General features: G+C 44.7%; 1 protein-coding gene across 1 annotated transcript; it reads right to left on the bottom strand.

The window, feature by feature from the left end:
* Nucleotides 1–2,387: 2,387 nt before the first annotated feature.
* Nucleotides 2,388–16,196, bottom strand: LOC115799868 (divergent protein kinase domain 1C). Its single transcript, XM_030757170.1, has 8 exons — nucleotides 16,172–16,196; nucleotides 14,056–14,303; nucleotides 13,919–13,972; nucleotides 13,674–13,849; nucleotides 10,195–10,504; nucleotides 6,678–6,842; nucleotides 4,089–4,163; nucleotides 2,388–3,151 (listed from the first exon to the last, which is right to left on the bottom strand). Exons 1-8 carry the CDS (start codon nucleotides 16,194–16,196, stop codon nucleotides 3,029–3,031), a joined length of 1,176 nt encoding a protein of 391 aa, XP_030613030.1. The 3' UTR covers nucleotides 2,388–3,028.
* Nucleotides 16,197–21,837: the final 5,641 nt, after the last annotated feature.

The raw sequence follows: 21,837 nt of genomic DNA, 5'->3' as shown, positions 1-21,837 counted from the left end.
AGCCACAGCAGAGGGAATGAGCAGCATTTGATTGGTTTAACTCGCTCTGCTCTGCTCAGGCACTTGCAGCTCGTCTAAAAGAGAAGCAGCTGGAGGAGATGTGAATACATCCAAAATGTGTGCTGGTCTCTAACTGAAGCCAAGCCAACTTTATTTATATAGCACTTTAAAAACAGTGAGTGCTGACCAAAGTGCTTAACAGTAAAACACAATAAAATATGAAAGTATTAAAAACATTAAACATAATTAGAATTGATGAATAAAACAAATGAGTAAAAGTCAACTCTCAAACAGTTGCCAATGAAAAAAAGTGGGTTTTAAGAAGTGACTTAAAAATGGAGCGTGAAGAAGCCTGTCTGATATGCAGTGGAAGTGAATTCCACAGCCTGGTGCTGCCACAGAAAAAGCTCTGTCCCCTCTGAGCTTTTGTTGTGTCCTCGGCACATCCAGGAGCAGCTGATCGGGGGGGGCAAGAGCATTTAATGACTTAAAAGCAAATAAAAGAATTTTAAAATGTACTCTAAAATGAACAGGGAGCCAGTGCAGTGAGGCCAAAACAGGAGAAATATGATCTCTCTTCCGAGTACCTGTTAAAAGACGAGCAGCTGCGTTTTGCACCAGCTGAAGACGGGACAGGGATGACTGGGAAACCCCATAATAAAGAGAATTACAGTGGTCCAAGGATGGAACCCTGGGGTATCCCACACAGCAGAGGAGAACATGAAGACTTAAAACTGTCAAGACTAACACAGAATGTTCTCTCAGCCAGGACCTCAACCAACTCAGGGCAGCGCCATGAATGCCTGCACAATACAATCAAAGGCCGCTGTTAAATCCAGTAAAACTAGGATAACATAATCCCCAGAGTCTGTACCTAAAAGAGTGTCATTAAAAACCTTTAATAGTGCAGATTCTGTGCTATGGAAGGGCTTAAAACCAGACTGAAAAACTTCAAAAATGTCAATTGACTCTAAAAACTCTTAACTGTATATAGACATTTTTTTCCAAAATTTTTGAGAGAAAAGGCAGCTTGGAAATTGGTCTAAAGTTTGAAAGCACAGTCGGATCCAAGCCAGCCTTTTTAATTATAGGTTGCACTGTTGCATGCTTCCAGTCTTATGGAACAACACCTGAGGACAAACTGCTGTTAATAACAGATGGCCCCAAAGTGGTAACCACCTCTTTAAATAGTCGTGGTGGGACTGCATCTGTAGGGGACCCAGAGGGCTTCATATGACCAACAACCTCATGCAAAAAAGGTAAAGTCACAGTTTCAAACTGAGAGAAAACAGCAGAGCGGGGAACAGTGAATGATGGGTCGATGGCACAGGACATATCTGAGCTCTCACATTAGCCACGTTATCCACAAAGAAATTTAGAAATTTTCACGTCTCAGATGAAGGTTCAATGCAGTCACTCTGCAGAACATCAAGAACAGCATCTACAGTTTTAAACAATATATAATTATTGCAGTTTGATCGAATGATGTTGAAAACCAAAACTCTCTGACACCTGTTAGTGTTTCAGTGTTTCTGCAGCCCAGCCTTCTACTGAAACACAGAGTGCATCACTGGGAGCACAACAGCAGCACAAAGTGCACTCATCTTTATTATTCATCTGCAGCTGAATTACTGACGTCCGCTCAGCTGCTGCAGTGTGTTATCACTGGAACATAAGAAGGAGCTGCTCAGGACCCAAACTCACTGTGAATGAATTATAGAAGAACCATGATCATAATTTGACCCCCATAAATTGACAAACAGAGGTCGTTTGTGCATAAACAACATATAATCTTCTCGGTTAGCTTTAGAAGTGCTGCCCCCCCAGGAGCCAATCAACAGCCTGAACTGCAAACATACAGTACACTCCATTTTTATTAGGACAAAGACATGTTTTCAAAGCTCTGCCTCTGTACACCAATCACTGAAGATGTGACAGCTTTGATTCAAAAACGACAGTTTTACATGGATTTTCTGGAAAACACACAAAACTTACAGCTTATTCGTCATTCTCTGCTCCATCTTTAAAAAACTGGAAACAAACATGTAAAAATAACCCTTAAAAAGCCCGAAGAGAGGCCACAAAAGCCGTCAGTCATTTACTCAGTTAGGAATCACATCTGTCATTTTCCTGTCATCTTTGTACCTGCAGCTTTTATCATTTTATAACGTTTCTACGGTTTCTCTTCAAATGAGAGAGCTTCTTTGTCTAAATCTCACTGAGACTAACCGCTGAAGGAAAAGGAGAATAAATCTGTGAGGATCCACCTGCACTGGATCCACGGCACCTTCCTCTAACGAGGAGACACTCGAGGCATCGCCGAGCTCTCCGAAGTTTCCAGACTCGCTGTCATTCACTCCAATCACAGGTTTTCATCTGGAAAACTCACGGACACTAAAGGCGATGGATGGAGGTTCTTCCACAGTGAACCAGTTCTTGCAATAAAGTTGGACCTTCCCTGAACTCAACCTTCAAGTCATATAAGATTCATTCCACTTTAATTTTAGGAATTTCAGGAAGGATAAAACTTAATCCACTGGGAACAGCAGGAAAACCATAATTTCTTTGTGTATGTGTTCAAAACTGTTCTTCATCATAAGAATTTGATGCACACTGAGCTGAAACTGTTCTCCCTGTGAGCACCTCATACCTGACTCAGTGCCATCTCCTGAAGTGGTCACTTTGGGTTGTGCTCAGACCCTCCAGTGGGAAATGGACCAAAAGGACACAGGAACAGGAGTGTCCACATACTTCACCCTGTGGCTCAAACTGTGGCTCTGGACCCAAAAAGGCATCAGTGGATGAACATCTTCTTACCTGGGATCCTGCTGGTTATGACTGTGCAGTGGAAGGAATGGAAGTATTTCCTGTAGTAAAATGCTCTGTGGTTTTCAGAGATCCTCCTCCTGTATCGACTGTCTCAGCTCTCCGCTACCAGCTCAAAAGTTCAGTGCAGTGTGGATGTGGCCTTTCCCCTCCCACACCCCTTCACCTTCATCTGAAGCCCCTCCCTCATGAAGGAGGTGCTTCAGGACACTGAGGAGGCGCTGATGGATGGCCCTGCCTCCTCCTCCACCACCTCTGTCCTCCTCTGAGTCCTCCACGCCCCCTTCAGTTTCTGAGCACTCTTGCACGCTCGCTGCAGCTCCACCTGATGAAAAAGAGAGAGTTTGTATTAGAGATTGATCACACTGTTTCATTTTTTCTTCATCTTCTCCCCCTCTTCACTTTTAACACTCTTAAACTCTCTGTCGCAGCCCCCTCCCCCCCTCAGGAGATGACCCCCCCTCCCTGAGCCTGGTTCTGCTGGAGGTTTCTTCCTGTTAAAGGGAGTTTTTTCCTTCCCACTGTCACCAAGTGCTGCTCATAGGGGGTCGTTTTGACTGTTGGGTTTTCTCTGTATTATTGTAGGGTCTTTACCCACAATACAAAGCGCCTTGAGGCGACTGTTTGTTGTGATTTGGAGCTATATAAATAAAACTGAATTGAATATTTGCTGTAATCTGAACACTGCCCTGGCAGCTCCCTCCCATAGGTTTGGATAAATAAGCCAACCTTTTTCCACTCAGGACATTATTTTGTTCCTGCTCAGATTTTATTTGCTGATTTTTAGTTCTGCTTTTAATGCTGTTCAGCCACACCTGCTGGGCCACAAGCTTTAAAGTTAGAAATGAATCCTTAATCCTATTATTACATTGTTTTTCTCTCTTGTGACTAATGCAGCAAGTTAAGGTGAATGGCACACTATCAACAGCTAAAGGGGTGCTCTGAAGGAGCTGTGAGTCCTCCTCTCAATCCCACCTCATATACTAATGAGCATAGAGGCAACCAGACACTGACTGGGTTATTAAATTGTCTGATGAGAATTTGTCTTCTACATGCTGTATACCAAAGTGGTGATGGACGGATGTAATAATATCCATATTTTGGTCAAAGGATGTTGAAGATAGTGATTCATGGATGAAGTGACGGAGGAGATGCAGAGGGTTGGTGTGACAGAGGAGGATACTGGGGCGGGGTGAGAGGGAGGCAGAAACAATAATAATACAGAATGAAGCTCCACAGTCTGACGGTTCGAGATGCATTACCTGTAGAGGGAGCCCTGCTTTGGCCCCAAGCAGCGTGGGAGAAAACCAAGGTCTAAAAATCTTCTCACAGATGACCTGCAGAAGAAGAAGAGAAAAGAAGGGATGAGTGAAGATAGAGACATGAGGGGGAGAAAACAAGAAGATTTGAAAGAGGAAAAAAGGGAAAAAACACTGCACACTTGAATCTGAGGAGAGGAGAGGAGAGGAGAGGAGAGGAGGAGGAGAGGAGAGGAGAGGAGAGGAGAGGAGAGGAGGAGAGGAGAGGAGAGGAGAGAGAGGAGAGGAGAGGAGAGGAGAGGAGAGGAGAGGTAATCACAAAGGAAAAGCAGGCCGCTGAGTCTCAGCAGGAGCTGAGTGGTTCATCATTATGCAGACGACACCCCGCTTTTCATCACCACCACACACACACACACACACACACACACACACACACACACACACACACACACACACACACACACACACAATGACTTCTTCTGATTGGCAGGTGGAGGGTCATCACAGGTCGTGCTCAAGAGACACCTGTGAAGCCTCAGATCAGCCAATAGGAGAGCAGTGTGTTGTCAACATGCATCATCACCATGTGTCCTGTGCTGGTCTTCACTCATCTTCATCATCTCCTTTCTTCTTTGTCCCTTTGTTTCTCACCTCCTCCTTTCAGCTGTGGTTCTGTTCTCTGTTCTCCTCTTTGGTTCCTCTCTTCTCTTTCTCTTCTTTTGTTCTCTTCATCTGCACTTCTTCCTGCTTTATTCCACTCTCCTTTGACTTCCTGTTATTTGCACTGATAATTATTTTGTTCCATCTCTAGTTTCTGTTGCCTTCTTTTAAATTTGAGCTTTTTTCTTCCCGTCCGTCGGCTCATCCTGCGTTCTCTCCTGTGATTGGTCCTCTCATGTCAGTTCCTACAGTTCCAGCTTCATCACCTGTTAGAGAAACAGTTTCCATCCATCTCATATTCACATGTTCTCCTCTGGTGAATGAATGCAGGTATCACGTATCACGAGTCATGTGATACGGGAGCCAGCCGGGCGATGAGAGTCTGTCTTCGTGTTGTCACGGTGATGGCGGGAACGTCAGGCTCAGCTTTTTGTGTCCGGAGTCGTCCGAGTTTGTCGGGTCGATGCATCGAAACAGCTTCAAGCTCACACCGTTTATTACTATTATTATTATTATTATTATTATTGTAATGACATTTTTATTTAGCAGTCAGTGGAATTTTAAGTGATTTAAAAGTAATTTTTATAAATGTTTCTAAAAGTCTTGTTTCATTGTTTAGTTTGTTGCAAGTAAATAAATAAAATGTTATTAATATTAAATAAAATATTCTCCCAACATCTCCAGTTAAAGAACAGAATAATTTTAAATAGAAACAAAATAATAATAATACTGTAAAGAAGTGTGAGGCTCACACTGACGGCTGGAATATCTTCATGTGAGACTAAAATATGATTTCATGCTCTTTTAGTTTCCGCTGGATGAACAATGTAAATCTGTTGTGTAATGAAACCTTTGATTTTTTCATACTAATAATTTTTTATATTAAAAAAAAAGTCTAATCTGAATCTGTAGAGTCAGAAACTTCAAAATTATGTCAACGTTAAATTTATTTATAACGCACATTCAAAGAACCAGAGTTGACCAAAAAAAGAAAAAAAAAACACGTAAAAAGACCCCCAAAACAAAACATAATAACTAAATCAATATAACTAAAAAATATAAATGAAGAAGATCTGAAGATTTAGCTCAAATTAAAAGAGGAGAAATGAGTCTTGAGCAAAGACTTAAATGTAGAAACTGTTCTGATATGAAATGAAAACATGTCGAGGAAAACGTTCCCTCAGCTCAGGACCAACGAGGATCAGCAGACCTCAGCGTGAACACGAGCTGCCAGCTCATCTAAAATTCATCCTAAAATTGACAGGAAGGATTATTTCATATTTTATTGGTCAAATAACAAAATCATCCATCAAGGTCCAATATGAAACTTAAGTGTTACTTTGAGTTTTTGGAGCAGACATTAAATTATATTTCCTGTGCAGCAATCCTCGTGCACAGGTCCAATCAAATATTCAGATAAACTCTGCGTCTCAGCGGGTTCAGGCCTCGTCTCCTCCAGCCGGTAATTATCATTCCACCTGTCGCTCCGCGGCACACGTGGAATTAAAGGCAGCGAAAGAGGAGAAACGGAGAAACCCTGTAATTTAGCAGCCGCCTCGTCACGGAGCGAGGAGCACGAGCGCAGGTTCAGAAATAAAAAATCTGCTCAGAGAGAAACAAAAGCTTTTTTCCCTTCAGCAGCTTTTCCCTCTGAAAATGATTTTATTTAATAGTATCATTGAATTCTAACATTTGGTGTAAAATCTGGAAAATATAATCTTACAAAATTCTAGCACCTGATTTTATCCGCAGCAAATAAACGAATGATTGAAACAGAAAAATCAAAGAACTGCAAAAAAAACTGCTTTAATTTGATGTCTTGAGTGAGGCTGAATTCAGAGAATTAATCAATAGAAACACACTCAATTAAAATGTCTCACAGACTCACACGCACACACTCTGACTATAACAGGGGAAGCATGCCGGCCTTACCTGCAGGTTGCTGTTCCTGCGCCGCGGGCTGCACCTGCGTTTGATCAGGTCACACCTGGACGAGCAGTCGAAGAAGTTACAGTCGTCGTCGCTGCTGCAGTTCTGGTCCAGGATGTCCCTCATCTTCGGCTCGAAGAACGCCATGTCCACGTCGATCGCAACCACCTGCAGGAGACACCAGAAGCACAGCTGCCTGTGTGAGCTTGTCCTGCAGGTTTATACATTTAAAGGTGCAAAAAATCCTACTTTAATGTGACCAACAGCACCAAAGGGCAGGCAGTGACAGTTTTAACTCATTTCACTGAATTACACACACACACACACACACACACACACACAAAAAAAAACTTCCCACACGTCTTTTCAGGAACTTCCAGGGGAAAGATTCACTGTTTCAGCAGGACAGTTTCAGGTCCCTGCTGTCGCTAAAAGCCTTCAGCTCGGCCCCTCGAATGTGCCAGAGTAAATCTCTGTTTCGGTGACTGCAGCTCCGGTTAACACAGAAGTCCCTGAAATATTTGCATGTCCGATCTCTGACGGCAAATTTGGAAGTCTGCAGGTAGGAAAAGTTCTTGCTGGTTGTGAGGGAGCACGAACTGAATTAAAGCATCCTTCTCTGCTGTAAATAAATCTATAAATTCATAGTGAAATGACAGCAGTTTGGATATAATAACAGAAACCTGCTTTTGTGGATTTGGTTTGGGTTCACACCTGAGGAGATCACAGTGACACATTTGTAGCAGTTCATTGAAATCATCTCCAGTTCACACATGATGGAATATCTATGATTTCAAATCTAATTCATTTCTAAGGTCATCATATGCAGGCAGAGTGGATCATATTTGTACTTTAATGTGTTTTTTCATGCAGATTTATGACTTCATCTCAAAAAAACTCTTTATTTTCTCTCCTAAAAGAAAAAAAAATTGTCTTTTAAATTGACCCTCTGAAATTTTGAGCTGTTTCTTGGGATAATGACCCCTCTGCCAGTGAGCTAGTCACACAGAAACTGTTGTTTTCGGTCCTGGCAGGGAAGCAAAATCAGCTTCATATTCATCTGGAACTATTTTCAGCCGTGGATTAATGCTCGTTTATGGCTGCAGTGAGATTTGTGTTTTTGTCTGTGGCACAGAGTGTGTGTTTGTGCACGGGAGGTCTGCTGGTAATAATCTGGATCTCCTTTAATAAGACGAAACGATCCCACTCACACCTGAAAGAAACGAGCGGAGGCTGCAGACCAGTTTTACTGTTTCATTATACAGTGGGAGCCATTAAACGAGTTCTTCGTCAGCATTTTGACAAGAAAAACATGAATCCTGGTAAAACCAGGCGAGCAATAATGAGCCTCTGGTTTACTTGACTTTTGTTGGCACTGCAAATGCCTCATTTTTTCCATTAACTGCTCATTTTCCAGCCATCAGGAGGCTGAACAGTGAAAGATAAAATAGTTTAGGCGGAGTTGTGATTGTTGGCTGGAGTCCAGCACAGACCTGAAGTGGTGCTGAATCAATGACAAACTATAAAAGCATCAGATAAGAACCCCTGCTCGGTTCCTGCTCGGTTCCTGCTCGGTTCCTGCTCGGTTCCCTGAGCCCCGCTCAGTTCACACGCTCTCGGCTCAGATTTATAACCCAAGGAAAAAACGCTTTTCTTTGGCTTCATCTTAAAGTAAGCAGGCTTCTACTTTTATTTTGAACATTACAGATATTAATGAAGACAGATAAGAGGTGATTAATGGTGACTTGGACATGAGGATTTCTGGCTCCAGCTCATGGAAAACATTATTTTTAGTCTTTCATGTGTTTATTTAACGAAGGACCCGCCTGCAGTGTTCTTCAGCAGACTGAAGCACTTCTGGACTTTGCTCAAGCATCCACATATGCATGGATCCAGGAATTCCCAGAACAGATCCAAAAGTGGATCCACCTATCTATGGATCCATTCTTGGATCCTTTCTGGGAATTCCTGGATTTGGGATTTGAAATGAGCAGCTCGGCACCATGAAGTACGAGGTGCAATCAAAAAACTCCACCCTTCAAATTCTCCATCTCTTTGTTCACATCCGGACTGCTGCCAGCCAAAGTCACATGACTTTGGAGTGCCAAACAAGACTAGAAATTCACACAGAAAGAAAAACTAACACCAGGTTTGACTGAAGTCACATCGTCTGAATGCAGCTCCTGTCCTTAACTCCCACTGCTGTTATTCCACAGCATTCCAGACAAAAGGTTTCCCGGTTCCATTTTTACCGCCGCCTGTTTTTGGTGCCATGCAGTGCTTTGAAATGAAAGCAGCTTTCTTTCTATTAAAAAAGTCCTTTTCTTCCAGCAGTGTGTTTGGTATCAGCTAAAAGTGCTACAAACTTTATTTTGTCTCCTTCTTGGCATCAAAGAACATCACTGTTATCATGCATGCTGGCATAACCTGAACCAAAACACCGACTACGAAACTTTGGTACTCTCTATTTAATTCAGCGGGCTTTTTTCGGAACCTTATAGCGTTTTCCTCTCATTGTCCCACTCAGGGAAATCTTGGAGTCGTGTTGAGTTTGCAGAGGAAATCATTTCTACATCAGTGTTTCTCCTGAGCTTTCCTCTCAGGCTGCACCCAGGCTGTCCCATCTTCTTGGTGCTGTATGACTGCACACGCCCATCAAAGCTCTCCCATCTCCAACATTTTTCCATTTATATTTTCCACTTTTCCGAATCGGCAGCAGGCGAAGCAGTGGAGTTGCTTTTCAGTTCCTCCTGAGGTTATTTTGAGACACAACCTCAGGATCAGGGAAAATTAGTAAGATCCTTAAACCACCTCAGCTGCCTTCTCTCAAAGCAAAGGAGCAGCAGATCTACTCCGAGCTCGCTGTGGATATTCAAATGGATATCCTCCGAGACGGAGCCCACAGAAAACTCGCTTCTCCTGCTTAAATCTGGGATCTTTTTCAGAGCTCGTGACCATCACTGAGGTCTGCACTGATATACTAAAAGCTCAGCTTTCTCTTCTAAACTCCCACATCAGGATCCCAAGAACTCCTGCACTTCCAGCCCAGGTCCTTAATTTTGTGGCCCAAAAATGAACAATGCTAAGAGATTATTAAGAGCACGGAGTAAATTTGACTTTATAAATATTTGATATGGCAGAATTTTTCAGGCTGAAATTATAAAGGTTTGATTAAAGTTTGATTGTGTGCCTGAGTGTCCTCACAGAGACAGAGGTACCCAGGTGTTCGCAGAACGACCTTCTTTTCCCGGCAGCAGCGTCATGTCTTCTTCTCTTGGCTGAAAAAAACATCTGTTCAAGAAAAGCCTCACGTAATCCACCCTCTGATTTCCATCTCTGCTCTAATAGCTTTCTAAAAACACGTCCCTTTTATCTCTTTGTCCCAGCTCCCTGCTCTGCTTTCATCCAGCTTACCTTCATTATGTTCTCAGCCAGCGTTAAGGCCATTTAGCCTCCTCCGTGGTTTCTGAGTGACTGCGAGGAGAAGGCGAGGTAAGTGCCTTCAAAGTCAGACACTTACTGTGAGGTCTTTCCTGATGGCAAAGTTCTCCGGTTTGATGTCACACAGGTGCAGTTTGTGGGTGAAGTCGTTGTCAAAGTGCCACACCATGTCCAGGAAGCTCAGCGCAATGCGGTGCACCATCTCCCGGGCCGTCCACCTGGCTCGGGCTCCGGCCTGGCCCTGATCCTTAACCCCAGAAACAGCCACATCATCCAGGGAGAAGATGTTCTGGTCCCAGGCGTGCCCGGCAGAGAGGTACTCCACAGCGTAGAAATGACCACAGGAGCCCAACACCTTGGCCACGTGGGTGCTGAGGTCCTGCAGGACTCTGGAGAGCCGAGAGGGACAGAAAGCCGATCAATGGAAAAATAAATTAAACCAATACTAATCAAACTGATATCATGTTTCAGCTGAAATCATCAATGAGCTGAAACCTTCTTCTGCCTCACTGACAGAAGAAGGTTTCAGCTTGTATTGCTGTCACAAACCAGTCGGTACTGGAGCTGTGGCCCTCACGGTCACTGGGACCAGGCTCCATTCTCAGGTGGAGCTCATACCTGCTGAATGTCAGTTTCTGACAGGATTTGGGTCTGCCCTTAAAAAGCAACACTTTCTTACTTTTTAAAAATAACAAAGTGTAATTTTACTTACATAAATGTTATGTTGCTTTGGCATTACAGCAACACAACATTAAACTGTCCTAACAAAGACGTCACAGAAAATGTTTCTCTCAGTGACACATTCACACAACGCTGACAGCAGAGAGAGGCAAACAGCCGGCAGAGCATCTCACTGTAAACTGCTGTGCTCATTCTTCACTCACAAACAGACACACAAAAACCTGCTGACGAACATTTCACACATAAATCTGTCACTCAGCAATATTTCATACCTGAATTCATTTGTAGTCCATGAAGAAATTTAGAAGTGCTTCAGAGTGTATCAACGAATGAAGACCTCAAGTCTTTAAAGGACAACTTGTACTGCCATAATAATAATAATAATGACGATGATGATGACGATAATAATAATGATAATTGTATATAAAGAGAACTAGATGCTGAATGAAAGGTATAAGCTTTCAACTTTCAAACATATCCATATCTCATCTTGCAGAGTTTTTTTCCAAATCAGCTGATGAGTTTGTAGTTTGGTTTCTGTTGGTTCAGACTGGTTGTGATTCACTAACACAAAAAAGTAGTGAAACGAAGTAGATTGTGTGCAGGTTTCATGACTCTGGCAGTAATTTTTCACTTTTGCACTTTCATTTGTTTTTGGTGCAGGGTGAGAACATTTCTGTGCTAACATTAGTGAATGAGTCCCATTGATTCCACTGCAGGAACAGCTGTGAGTAGAAATATATGATCCATCTTTTCTTTTGCTCCCTGTTGAAAATCGAGCTTTGGCTGCATTCAGTGCTCGCTCTGCAGAGCTCTGTGGTTGCAGCAGGGGGCTGCTCTTTCCGGACTGAGCAGTTTTGCTCCATTACCTTCTTGTAACTAAAGTTCAAAAGCTGGAGCTATTACACTCCCGGTCTCTGACTCCTGTTTTTGGTGCACCTGTGGAACTTCTCACCACTGACTCTGACTGCCATTTCCTCCTCAGTGAAGCTGAGCAGAGCTACAAACACATTTTTACCCGTGATGGGTAATACACCACTAAAAAAAATAAAATAAAGGAACACTTTAAAAACACTCAGTGGGGGAAAAAAAAATCATGCTGGGTATCTACACTGATATGGGCTGGGTAATGTGTTAGGAATGACAGGACACCACATCATTTGATGGAAATGAAAATCAAAGTGAAAATGATGCAGCAGGCTGGAACATGTAGCTGAAAGTTCACTGCAGCAGCGTAGGGTCTGACAGATCCTGATACCTGATGGCAGTCAGGGTGCCGTTGCCTGCAGAGGTCTGTGTGTCTCTCCATGGATAAGCCTGTCAGGCTGTCACTGACCCACCAAGCTGGTCGTTATGAACAATGTTACAGGCAGCATAATGTTCTCCACGGCTTCTCCAGACTCTTACACGTCTGCCACATGTGCTCAGGATGAACCTGCTCTCTCAGGGCTCCAGTGGTGGACCTGCCAGTTCTGATATTCTATGGTAAATGCCAATCAGGCTCCACAGTGCCGGGCAGTGAGCACAGCGCCCACTAGAGGACGTCGGGCCCTCAGGCCCCCTCATGAAATCTGTTTCTGATTGTTTGCTCAGAGACATTCACACCAGCGGCTGCTGGAGGTCATGTTGTAGCTCTGCAGTGCTCATCCTGTTCCTCCTGCACAAAGGAGCACATCCCGGTCCTGCTGATGGGTTAAGGACCTTCTCCTGTCCAGCTCTCCTAGAGGAACTGTCTGTCTCCTGGAGTCTCCTCCATGCTCTGAGACTGTGCTGGGAGACACAGCAAACCTTCTGCCAATGGCACGTATTGATGTGCCATCCTGGAGGAGTTGGACTACCTGTGCAGCCTCTGTAGGATCCAGGTATGACCTCATGCTACCAGCAGTGACTCTGACCCTAGTTACATGCAGAACTAGTGAAAACCAGTCAGAAAAGATGAGGAGGGAAAAATGTGAGTGTCCTCCACCTGTGAAACATTCCTGTTTGGGGGGGTCTCATTGTTGCCCCTCTAGTGCACCTGTTGGTAATTTGATGACACCAAAGCAGCTGAAACTGATGAACACCACCCTCTGATACTTACTGACCACATCAGTATCAGAGGTTTACTGACTGATGCTGAACTCTGATTAAAAAAAAGGATCATTTTCAATATAAAACAGCAGGTGGTGAATGAGTTATTCTTCCAGGAGAGATAATAAGTGGAAAACACTGGCGTGACCTCCTTCTGTGTTGTCTGACCTTCTGCTCACCACCACATACACACAGTTCCTTTCTTCCATTTGTCACTGCAGCTCCAGATAAGCAGCAGTGCAGGTCACCTCCCCTCACCGCTTTTGCTCTGGACTCAGAGTTGTGACTGAAAGCCTGAAAGTTTGTGCCCTCTTGCTGAAAATAGTCTCTCCAGCTCTGCTCATAAAATGTGGATGGAGGTGCCAGCACCAACATTTTTTTTAGCTTTTGTTCATTTTTCTTTAGGTGCAAAGAGACGTTCAGAGACATCATATGATGCATTTCAGCTGCTTCACAGGAAGAATCAAAGATTTTTACTTTAAAATGCATTGAAGCAAAAATGGAGACCATATCAATGAGGCCAGGTTTCTCATTTCAACCCCTGAACCCCAAACCCAACCTTAGCCTAGAGATTAAGCAGTAACAGTGCTGGGGGTGTCTCTCTTCAGTTTGTTGATTAAACACATGAACATCGTTCTTGATTAAATATATGTGAGAACCTCAAGAAGGCTCTGAACATTCCTCTGAAGCTCTCAGTATGAGAGACACTACAGCCCTGCATTTAAACATCTGTAAAATCCTCTGATATTTCCATTACAATGAGCTTCTGCTGCCACACTGTCCAAATCCCCACCTGTGACCCTTTACCTGAGAAAGGTGTACTCCTCCTGCTGCAGCAGGGCCCAGAGGGAGGCCAGCTCTGCTCTGGAGTAGCTCTTCTCCCTGTTTTTCAGCTTCTTCCCCAAAAGTCTGGCCAGAGAGCTGTTATTCACTCCTCCTCCTTCATCCTCATTCTCCTCAGCCAACCCCAGAGAGTTTCGTACCTGAGGTCACAGGAAGTAAATTTTGACCCAGAAAATTTGATTCATTAGCACCAAACTGAAAGCACTTACCTCAAGAGTGGCATAAAACACGACATCGAGCGGGGAGAGCTCCTCTGCTGCATCCTGTGGAGCCGAGGAAAAGAGGAGAATTACTTTAAAAGAAGCTGAGCTTCCTGGAATGAGCAGACACAAGCCGGTGACATCACCTCGTAGTCCAGTATTCCCAGAGGCTCATAGGAGGAGAAGTTCTCCAGCTTGGACTTGAGGATGACGGGGTTTCCTCTCCAGCGCGCCTCGATCACCTTCTTCCCGTTCTCGTAGTAGAGGCAGCGTTTGTACTCGACCAGGCCGAGCACGCACAGGTCCTCGCACATGTCGCCTGTCACCGAGCCCTCGCCGAACTCCAGACACTGATGCAGACAGAGGTCAAAGGTCACTAAACACTCAGCAACATCTCATGACTCAGAGGGGAGATTTTTTCCACTTTTGACATCAGCACTACGAGACACTCAAGTGAGCCTGCAGCAAGCGTCCATCTATCCGTCCATCCATCCACCCGTCCATCCATTCATCCATCCATCCATCCTCCCGTCCATCTATCCGTCCATCCATCCATCCATCCATCCATCCATCCATCCTTCCGTCCGTCCATCCATCCGTCCGTCCATCCATCTCTACTGCTTATTCGTCTCAGGGCTGTAGCCTATCCCAGCTGTCACAGGGCAAGAGGCAGAGTTCAGGTCACCAGCCTGTCACAGGGCTAACACATGGGGGCCATTCACACTCACACCTTTGGCCAATCACCAATTAACTTAAATCTTACATATTCTGAATTTTGACCCTCTTCACTCAGCTCCATATTTGTCTAGTACAGCACAGTACAGAAATGAACCTGCTGTCACCCACTAAGGCTCTAACTGCTGCCTGTTCCTACTGTAACTGGAACATTTCAAAGTAATCCTGTGAATCCAGTGTCAGCATTGATGACTGTAAGTCGGCCTCTGCTGATCTTCCCTGGGGGGGTTCCACAAGGCTCCATTTTGGGGCCTCTCCTTTTCTTGTTGTACCTGTTGCCACTTGGTACTATCTTTTGGAAACATGAAATGTCTTTTCACTGCTATGCCAATGATTGCCAAGTCTATTTCCCACTGAGACACTCTGATGTATGCTCTATCCAGCCCCTCCTGGATTGCCTTTCTGACATCAGGGGTTGGTTGTCACTGAATTTTTTAAGTTTAAATGACAAAAAGACTGAAATTATGTTTAGGCCCAGTGGCACTGGCAGCATCCCGTGTGTTGACCTTTCTTCCCTGGCCCCATATGAGAAGGCCATTATCACAAATTTATGTGTGAAAATGGACTCGACATTAAAGCTCGACGCTCAGGTAAATGCAGCAGTGAAATCCTACTTTTTTCAGCTGAGACGGCTATCAAAAATCAAGCCTTTTCTTTCCAAAGGTAATCTTGAGACAGTGATACATGCTTTTATAACGTCTCGCCTTGACTACTGTAATGCGCTTTTGTTTGGAATCAGCCAGGCCTCTATTGCTCACCTACAGCGGGTGCAAAATCCTGCTGCCCGATTTTTATCTGGGGCAAAAAAGCGGGAGCATATCACCCCAATCTTGGCTTCTCTTCACTGGCTTCCAGTTCGATTTTGAATCCAGTTTAAAATTCTTTTGTTTGTTTTTAAATCCTTAAAGGGTCATGCCCCTTTGTATTTGTCTGAACTGCTGCTCCCTTACGCTCCATCTCGTTCCCTTAGGTCAGCAGACCAGATGCTGCTGTGTGTTCCAAAGTCACAAACTCAGAGGAGATCGAGCTTTTGCAGTTGTGGCTCCAAAATTATGGAACAAGTTGCCATTATATGTAAGAGAGGCTCAATCACTTGTTGCTGTGATTGATGTGTTGTACAGCACTTTGGCCAGCCCTGTTGTTGTTTTAAGGTGCTTTATAAATAAATTGGTATGGTATGATGGCGAACTGGAAAAGTCACAACAATCTAAATTTATCATTTTGAACACCAGAGAAAACAAAGGTTGTGGGAAAAAATGATCTTTTCCTCCTGTTTTTCTTCCTCCTAATCTCTGAAACCTGCAGATGATCTCACATCTGAGTGAACACTGTAATGAACGTACACACACACACACACACACACACACACACACACACACACACACACACAGGCTGTCTGAGCAGCTCAGTGTTCGGAGGTGTGAGGGTCGGGGATTATGTGGCTGATCCTCTCTGTGCCCACATTCCAACACAAACATCAGTCAGTGAGCAGCTCAGAGGCTCAAAGCCGGCGTCACAGTCACACACCTGCACGGCTCTCACTGGCCGCCATGTTTGAGCTTGTATGGACTTGTTTCCTTCTCTGGAGTCCACATTATTGAATCAGAGCCTTACTTCACCCTGGGCAGTGGCGACTAATTCATTTTCCCCAAAGAGCCACAATCAGGGCCTCATCATCAACTGTGACCAGCAGCAGCTTATAAAGAGCTCAAATTCATACAGACGTGCCCTTTCCTCATGTTTCCTCTGCACCTGATCTGCTGAGCTGTGAGCAGGTTTCCTTTGAGCACTGAGGAAGATGCTTCAGCTCAACTTCATCTTTCAGTGATCTGCAGGATTTTATGGTGGAAATTATTTATGTAAAGAAAAACAAACAGCAGGTAACATATGTGAGGCTGTCAGGCTCATCTGAAATGATTATTCCAGATTTCTCTTTGATGTTGTCCCTGCATGAAAATCCCTGCAGAGTCGCAGAAGCTTAAAGAGTCGATGCTTCTGTCTGATATCTGCTGTCTTTGGTTTGGGGAAATATCCTGCTTAGATGTGCACATGTCACTGATACATGATTTTACTTTATCACCCGCGTTCTGAAAAAAACTCTGCCTCTGATTGGCTGTAAGAAATAAACATGTTCAAAAATCAAAAGTTAGTGAGCTTTGATCTGACGATCACTTGTGATAATGTCAAGTCCTCACACACACACACACACACACACACACACACACACACACACACACGGAGGCGTGAGTGTGATGAGAACCTCTGTGCTGCATCATGTATTTATTTGATTTCCTCTCCATAAATAAAGACGTTTCCAGCATGAACTGCTGCTTCAAATTCAGCAGAAAGCAGAAAATGAAGTGAGCGATGCTTCATAAGTATTTATCTCCTGCACCACGGCGCTGTGCGGCTGAATAAATAAGAATATGGAGCTGAGAAGGTAACATGAGTCATGAAGAGGCAGGAAGTGCTGGAGACAGAAAGCGCGCAGTGAGAACGAGAATCCAAGGACGAGATAGCGGGGGAGGACAGATAAGACAGGCAGGTATGCAGACAGGTTAATTGGCCTGGGAGAGAGAGGCCCTGATAAAAGCTGATGAAAGCTGAGTGATGATGAACCACCGTTCATCTTTTCAGCATCATGCAGTTTATGTACTGAAGGGGAGAGTTTAGATAATGTGGATATTCAGCCCTTCATCTGTTTCCTGACTCATAAACATCTGCAGATGGCCCATAAATCGGGATAAAAGCGAATGGTAACATCTCCGAGTGGTGCGTCGCTCAAAGCCGTGCCGGCTGGAGTCGATCTGTTAGAGACCAGAGTCAGCTGGTGGGAAAAGCAGCACATACACCGCAGCGCTGCCTGTGACTCTGCTGATTACAGTCGCTTTGAAATCCTTCTGCTTCGGGCACTTCAACACTCCAGAAAGATGCAAAGCTGTGCTCAGACTCTTATTTTGAAGGGTCCAGAGAGTGATTATTGCATCACTCATTCCCAAAGCTGACATGTCCCAGTTACACCAGAGACACGAAACCAGAAACTCAAAAAAAGCCTGAATATAAAATCAGTGGGAGAATGTGCAAAGATGCTGAGAGCCAATCAGAAGCCTCTGAGCCAGTGACAGCTGGGATGGGCTCCAGGATGGATGGATCCCAGAAATTCATTATTTATTTTCGATCAGCACTTTAAGATAACTGCACAGAGGTTTTCCCAGGATTGGTGCCAAGTGGCTAAAACTTTATAAACCAGGTTAAAAACACAAAGCCCCTCACAGGATCCAACCGTGGGCTCCTGCCTCATGAACTTCCAGTCCTTTGTGACCGCTCCAACTCTACTGTGGATTTTGTATGTCTGTAAACAGGACGATCATCTCGCTGCTCAGACGTGCATCAGAGCACAGACACAGAGAGGCCGACTGTTTGCTGCAGGCCGCCTCTGATTCCTGAGGGTGAGAACGCAGCGTCGACCTCATTGTTTCTCTGCAGTCTGCTGATTTCAGACTGGGAGCTGAATTCTGTGGGAAGTACTGGCTGCAGAATCAGAAAATCTTTATTGATCCCAGAGGAAAATTTCAGTTGTTACAGCTGCAGCTCTTTTTCGTATAAAAAGAACACTAATAATTTAAACCAGAAACACTCTAATAATTTAAATCATACTGACATGAAGTGAAACGCAGGAACGATAAACTGTGAGCTTGAAGCTGCTGGAAGCTGATTTAATGAGTGCACAAACAGCAGCTCCATGCTGCACATTTCACTTTATGACTGCCTGTTTTATGTTTGGACCTCCTGACTAACCTCCATTAAGATCAGTGGAGTGCTGTTTATCCTTGTTGGTGAAGGCTGAGAGCGATTCATTGACTGAACAATGAGGAACTGTAAAAAATGTGACATCGAAGATTTAAGGAGGAGTGATTTCATTGATTCTCTGAGAATATATTCATGAGAAACTGCAGCTGTAAACCTTCTGCATACCTGAAATATCCACAGCCCCCTCCTCCTCCTCCTCACCTGCATCCTTCAGCTGCTCGCTGTTCTGCTCCCTCAGATAAAAGCTGGAAGTGTTTCTTTTATCTGTGTGTGTGCGTGTGTGTGTGTGCGCACGTGCACGTGTGTGTGTGTGTGTGTGTGTGTGTGTGTGTGTGTCTGTGCTAATGGACTCAACAGGTGTGGGAGGGGAGCTGTTGAGAGTCAAAGGAGACTCAGCAATTATTACCCCCCTCCTCCTTTTTAGTTCCTGCTGTCTCTCTTCACAGTGAATGATACCCACTGGTGTGTGTGTGTGTGTGCGTGTGTGTGTGTGTGTGTGTGTTATGGTGAGCAGTGAGTGTGGCAGACGGTGGATAAACTGCTGATCTGTGAAACAGGTGAAATCTTTGACTCTTCCTGTTTTGGTCTCTGAAGCATCCAGATTCATGAAGCTCTGACACAAACACTAAAGCACTGCAGAAAGTGTGTGTGGAACCTGTAGTTTTGTAAATGTGTACATGCATACTATCACTAAAGTTCATCTTCTGGTCCTGACAATGACACAAAGGCGTGAACATCCAGCCTGATTGCGTGGAAGCAGATGTTTGTGGCTGTGGGCATAAATTCTCCTCTTTTTGTGAGCTCTGCTTTAACAGAATTAACAGGAACAGTGTTGTTTTTGCCAGTGCATCGAAGTCTAGTGTCAGTTTGTTGTAGCCATTCTCAGAATCCTCGACATCAGTCATAATTATGATCGGATTTGTTTTGGGCAATTCTGTACCAATCTTCAGCAGTCCGGCTTAAAAAGACCAACGGGCTGGGTATGGCCCATGGGCCGTAGTTTGCCCACCGATGCCTCAGGTTTAACACTGTGTTTTCAGTAGGAAAAAGGTGATACATTGCCATGGTAACTTATGCTGCACAAAACCACCACCTACTGAATAAGCGGTTTCCTGGAATATGGCAGCACTCCTGGGAGAGCCCGTGGGCCTCCATGTCCAGGCAGTGACTGTCAGTTAATGCTCACATTACTGAACAGGTGTACAAGCGTGTTGGTGTTTACCTGCATTTCAGTGATGCGTAGCTGTAGATTACACAGAGAGAGAGAGATGCTGCACCGCTTGGAGCAAGTCGTCCATGCTTCAAGTGTAAAGGCTTACAGGGCTGCGTTCACTCCACAGTTCACACGAGCACTGACATGGCTATAAGAGTGAAGTCCACTTTAAACCTTTTTCTTTCTTGCTGGCTGTGACTCTGAAGCCATTTCACTGTTGAAACACCAAATCCTGCAACTTGCTGCCAGGCTGTCCTGTCTTCTAATATTTGCTGGTGTTTTCACACAGTTTAGCACAACCAGGGTTGTAGCTGAAAGGATGAGGCTGTGCACACCTTAAGGAAACATCTGAGCAGCAAATTAATGCAATGCTAATTTTACAAGGATTCTTTGTCATTCACATTTGCATACAGTGGAACGAGATTCTGCCCTCAGGTCCCAGTGTTGTAATAGTTGTGACAGTTTTCCAAGTATATTATAGAAGAATAAATATAACACACACACTTATATCTATACACATATTTAATCGTAGTTTAGCTGTGCCGTAACAAAGGGCGTTGAGTCTGTCACCTTACACAATCGGCATCTCCCTTTAAATGCAGCCATACATCACTTTTCCTCTCATACACTGTATTGATCCTCTTCATGTTTTCTAATATTACAGTTTTATCTTCCTTTGTAAAAACTGAGATTGGTCAGATGCTGTAAAGGCCGCCTCTTTCATGTGAATGCATTTGTTGCTACACTGATAGATACTGGGTTGATTACCACCTTCATGTGACCACTTAGCCAGACTGCAGATGTTAGCATGAAGCCAGATAATAGGAAGATACACAGGTGTTCCAGTAACTTTCACTGCCACAGGTGTATAAACCAGCACCTAGGCATGCAGACTGCTTCCACAAACATTAGTGAAAGAATGGGTCGCTCTCAGGAGCTCAGTGGGTTCCAGCGTGGTACCGTGATAGGATGATACCTGTGCAACAAGTCCAGTCACTAGTAAACATTCCACAATCAGCTGTTAGTGGGATTATAACAAAATGGAAGTGATTGGGAACAACAGCAACTCAGCCATGAAGTGGTAGGCCACATAAAATCAACCTTCAGATCAGCTCAAGAACAGTGTGTAGAGAGCTTCATGAATGGGTTTCCATGGCAGCTGCATCCAAGCCTTACATCACCAAGCTCAGTGCAAAGTGTTGATGCAGTGGTGTAAAGCACGCCGCCACTGGACTCTAGAGCAGTGGAGACGTGTTCTCTGGAGGGATGAATCACACTTCTCCATCTGCCAATCTGATGGAGGAGTCTGGGTTTGGTGGCTGCCAGGGGAACAGTACCTGGCAGTGTGCCAAGTGTAAAAGGCCAAGTGGGAAGAACAGCCTGCCTGATCGAACCCGAATGGCATTTCTGTCATAGGGCGAGAGGCAGGGTACACTCTGAACAAGTCGCCAGCCTGTCGCAGGGCCAACACAGAGAGACAAACAACCTTTCACACTCACATTCATGCTCTCATTCACACCTATGGGCAATTTAGTGTAGCCAATTAACCTAACCCCAGTAAGTGCATGTCTTTGGAATGTGGGAGGAAACTGGAGGACCCGGAGAAAACCCACGCAAGCACGGGGAGAACATACAGACTCCACACGGAGAGAGGGAAAGGCCTGGGCCAAGGCGCCACCGTGCTGCCCTCGATCACAGGTCAATGATCGATTTTGTAATCGTATCACCAGATCTGTGGCTGTATGATCTGGACACTCAAGTGAAGAAAGGAGCTGAGCTGTCAACTGATCACCACCTGGTGGTGAGTTGGATCAGTTGGTGGGGGAGGATGCTGGACAGACCTAAATGTTTGAGGGTGCGCTGGGAATGCCTGGCAGAGGCCCCAGTCCATCGAGATCTTCAAATCCCACCTCCAGCAGAACTTTGAAAGCATCCCACCTCCATTGTTGAGGCTGCTGCTTAGAGCTGGTGGTAATCCCCGAACCAGATGGTGGTCACTGGAGGTGAAGGGAACAGTCAAGCTGAAGAAGGAGTCTTATCGGGCTTGGTTAGTCTGCGGGACTCTGGAGGCAGCTGACAGGTACCAGCAGGCCAAGTAGAACGCAGCTCGAGTGGCAGCCGAAGCAAAAACTTGGGTGTGGGAGGAGTTCGTAGAGGCCACAGAAAAAAA

This window comes from Archocentrus centrarchus, chromosome 20, assembly GCF_007364275.1.
Source record: "Archocentrus centrarchus isolate MPI-CPG fArcCen1 chromosome 20, fArcCen1, whole genome shotgun sequence".
NCBI lineage: Eukaryota > Metazoa > Chordata > Actinopteri > Cichliformes > Cichlidae > Archocentrus > Archocentrus centrarchus.
The sequence above is the reverse complement of the archived record's forward strand: the minus strand, read 5'-3'. Positions and strand labels throughout refer to the sequence as shown.

What these genes read in the sequence shown, in the direction of transcription:
- LOC115799868 (XM_030757170.1), bottom strand. Translation starts at nt 16,196, where the DNA reads ATGGCGGCCAGTGAGAGCCGTGCAG. An exon ending in CCATCAGGAAAGACCTCACA is followed by an intron (nt 6,843 to 10,194) that starts GTAAGTGTCTGA and finishes TGTCTCCTGCAG; the next exon opens with GTGGTTGCGATCGACGTGGA. An exon ending in GCAGGAACAGCAACCTGCAG is followed by an intron (nt 4,164 to 6,677) that starts GTAAGGCCGGCA and finishes CTTCTTCTGCAG; the next exon opens with GTCATCTGTGAGAAGATTTT.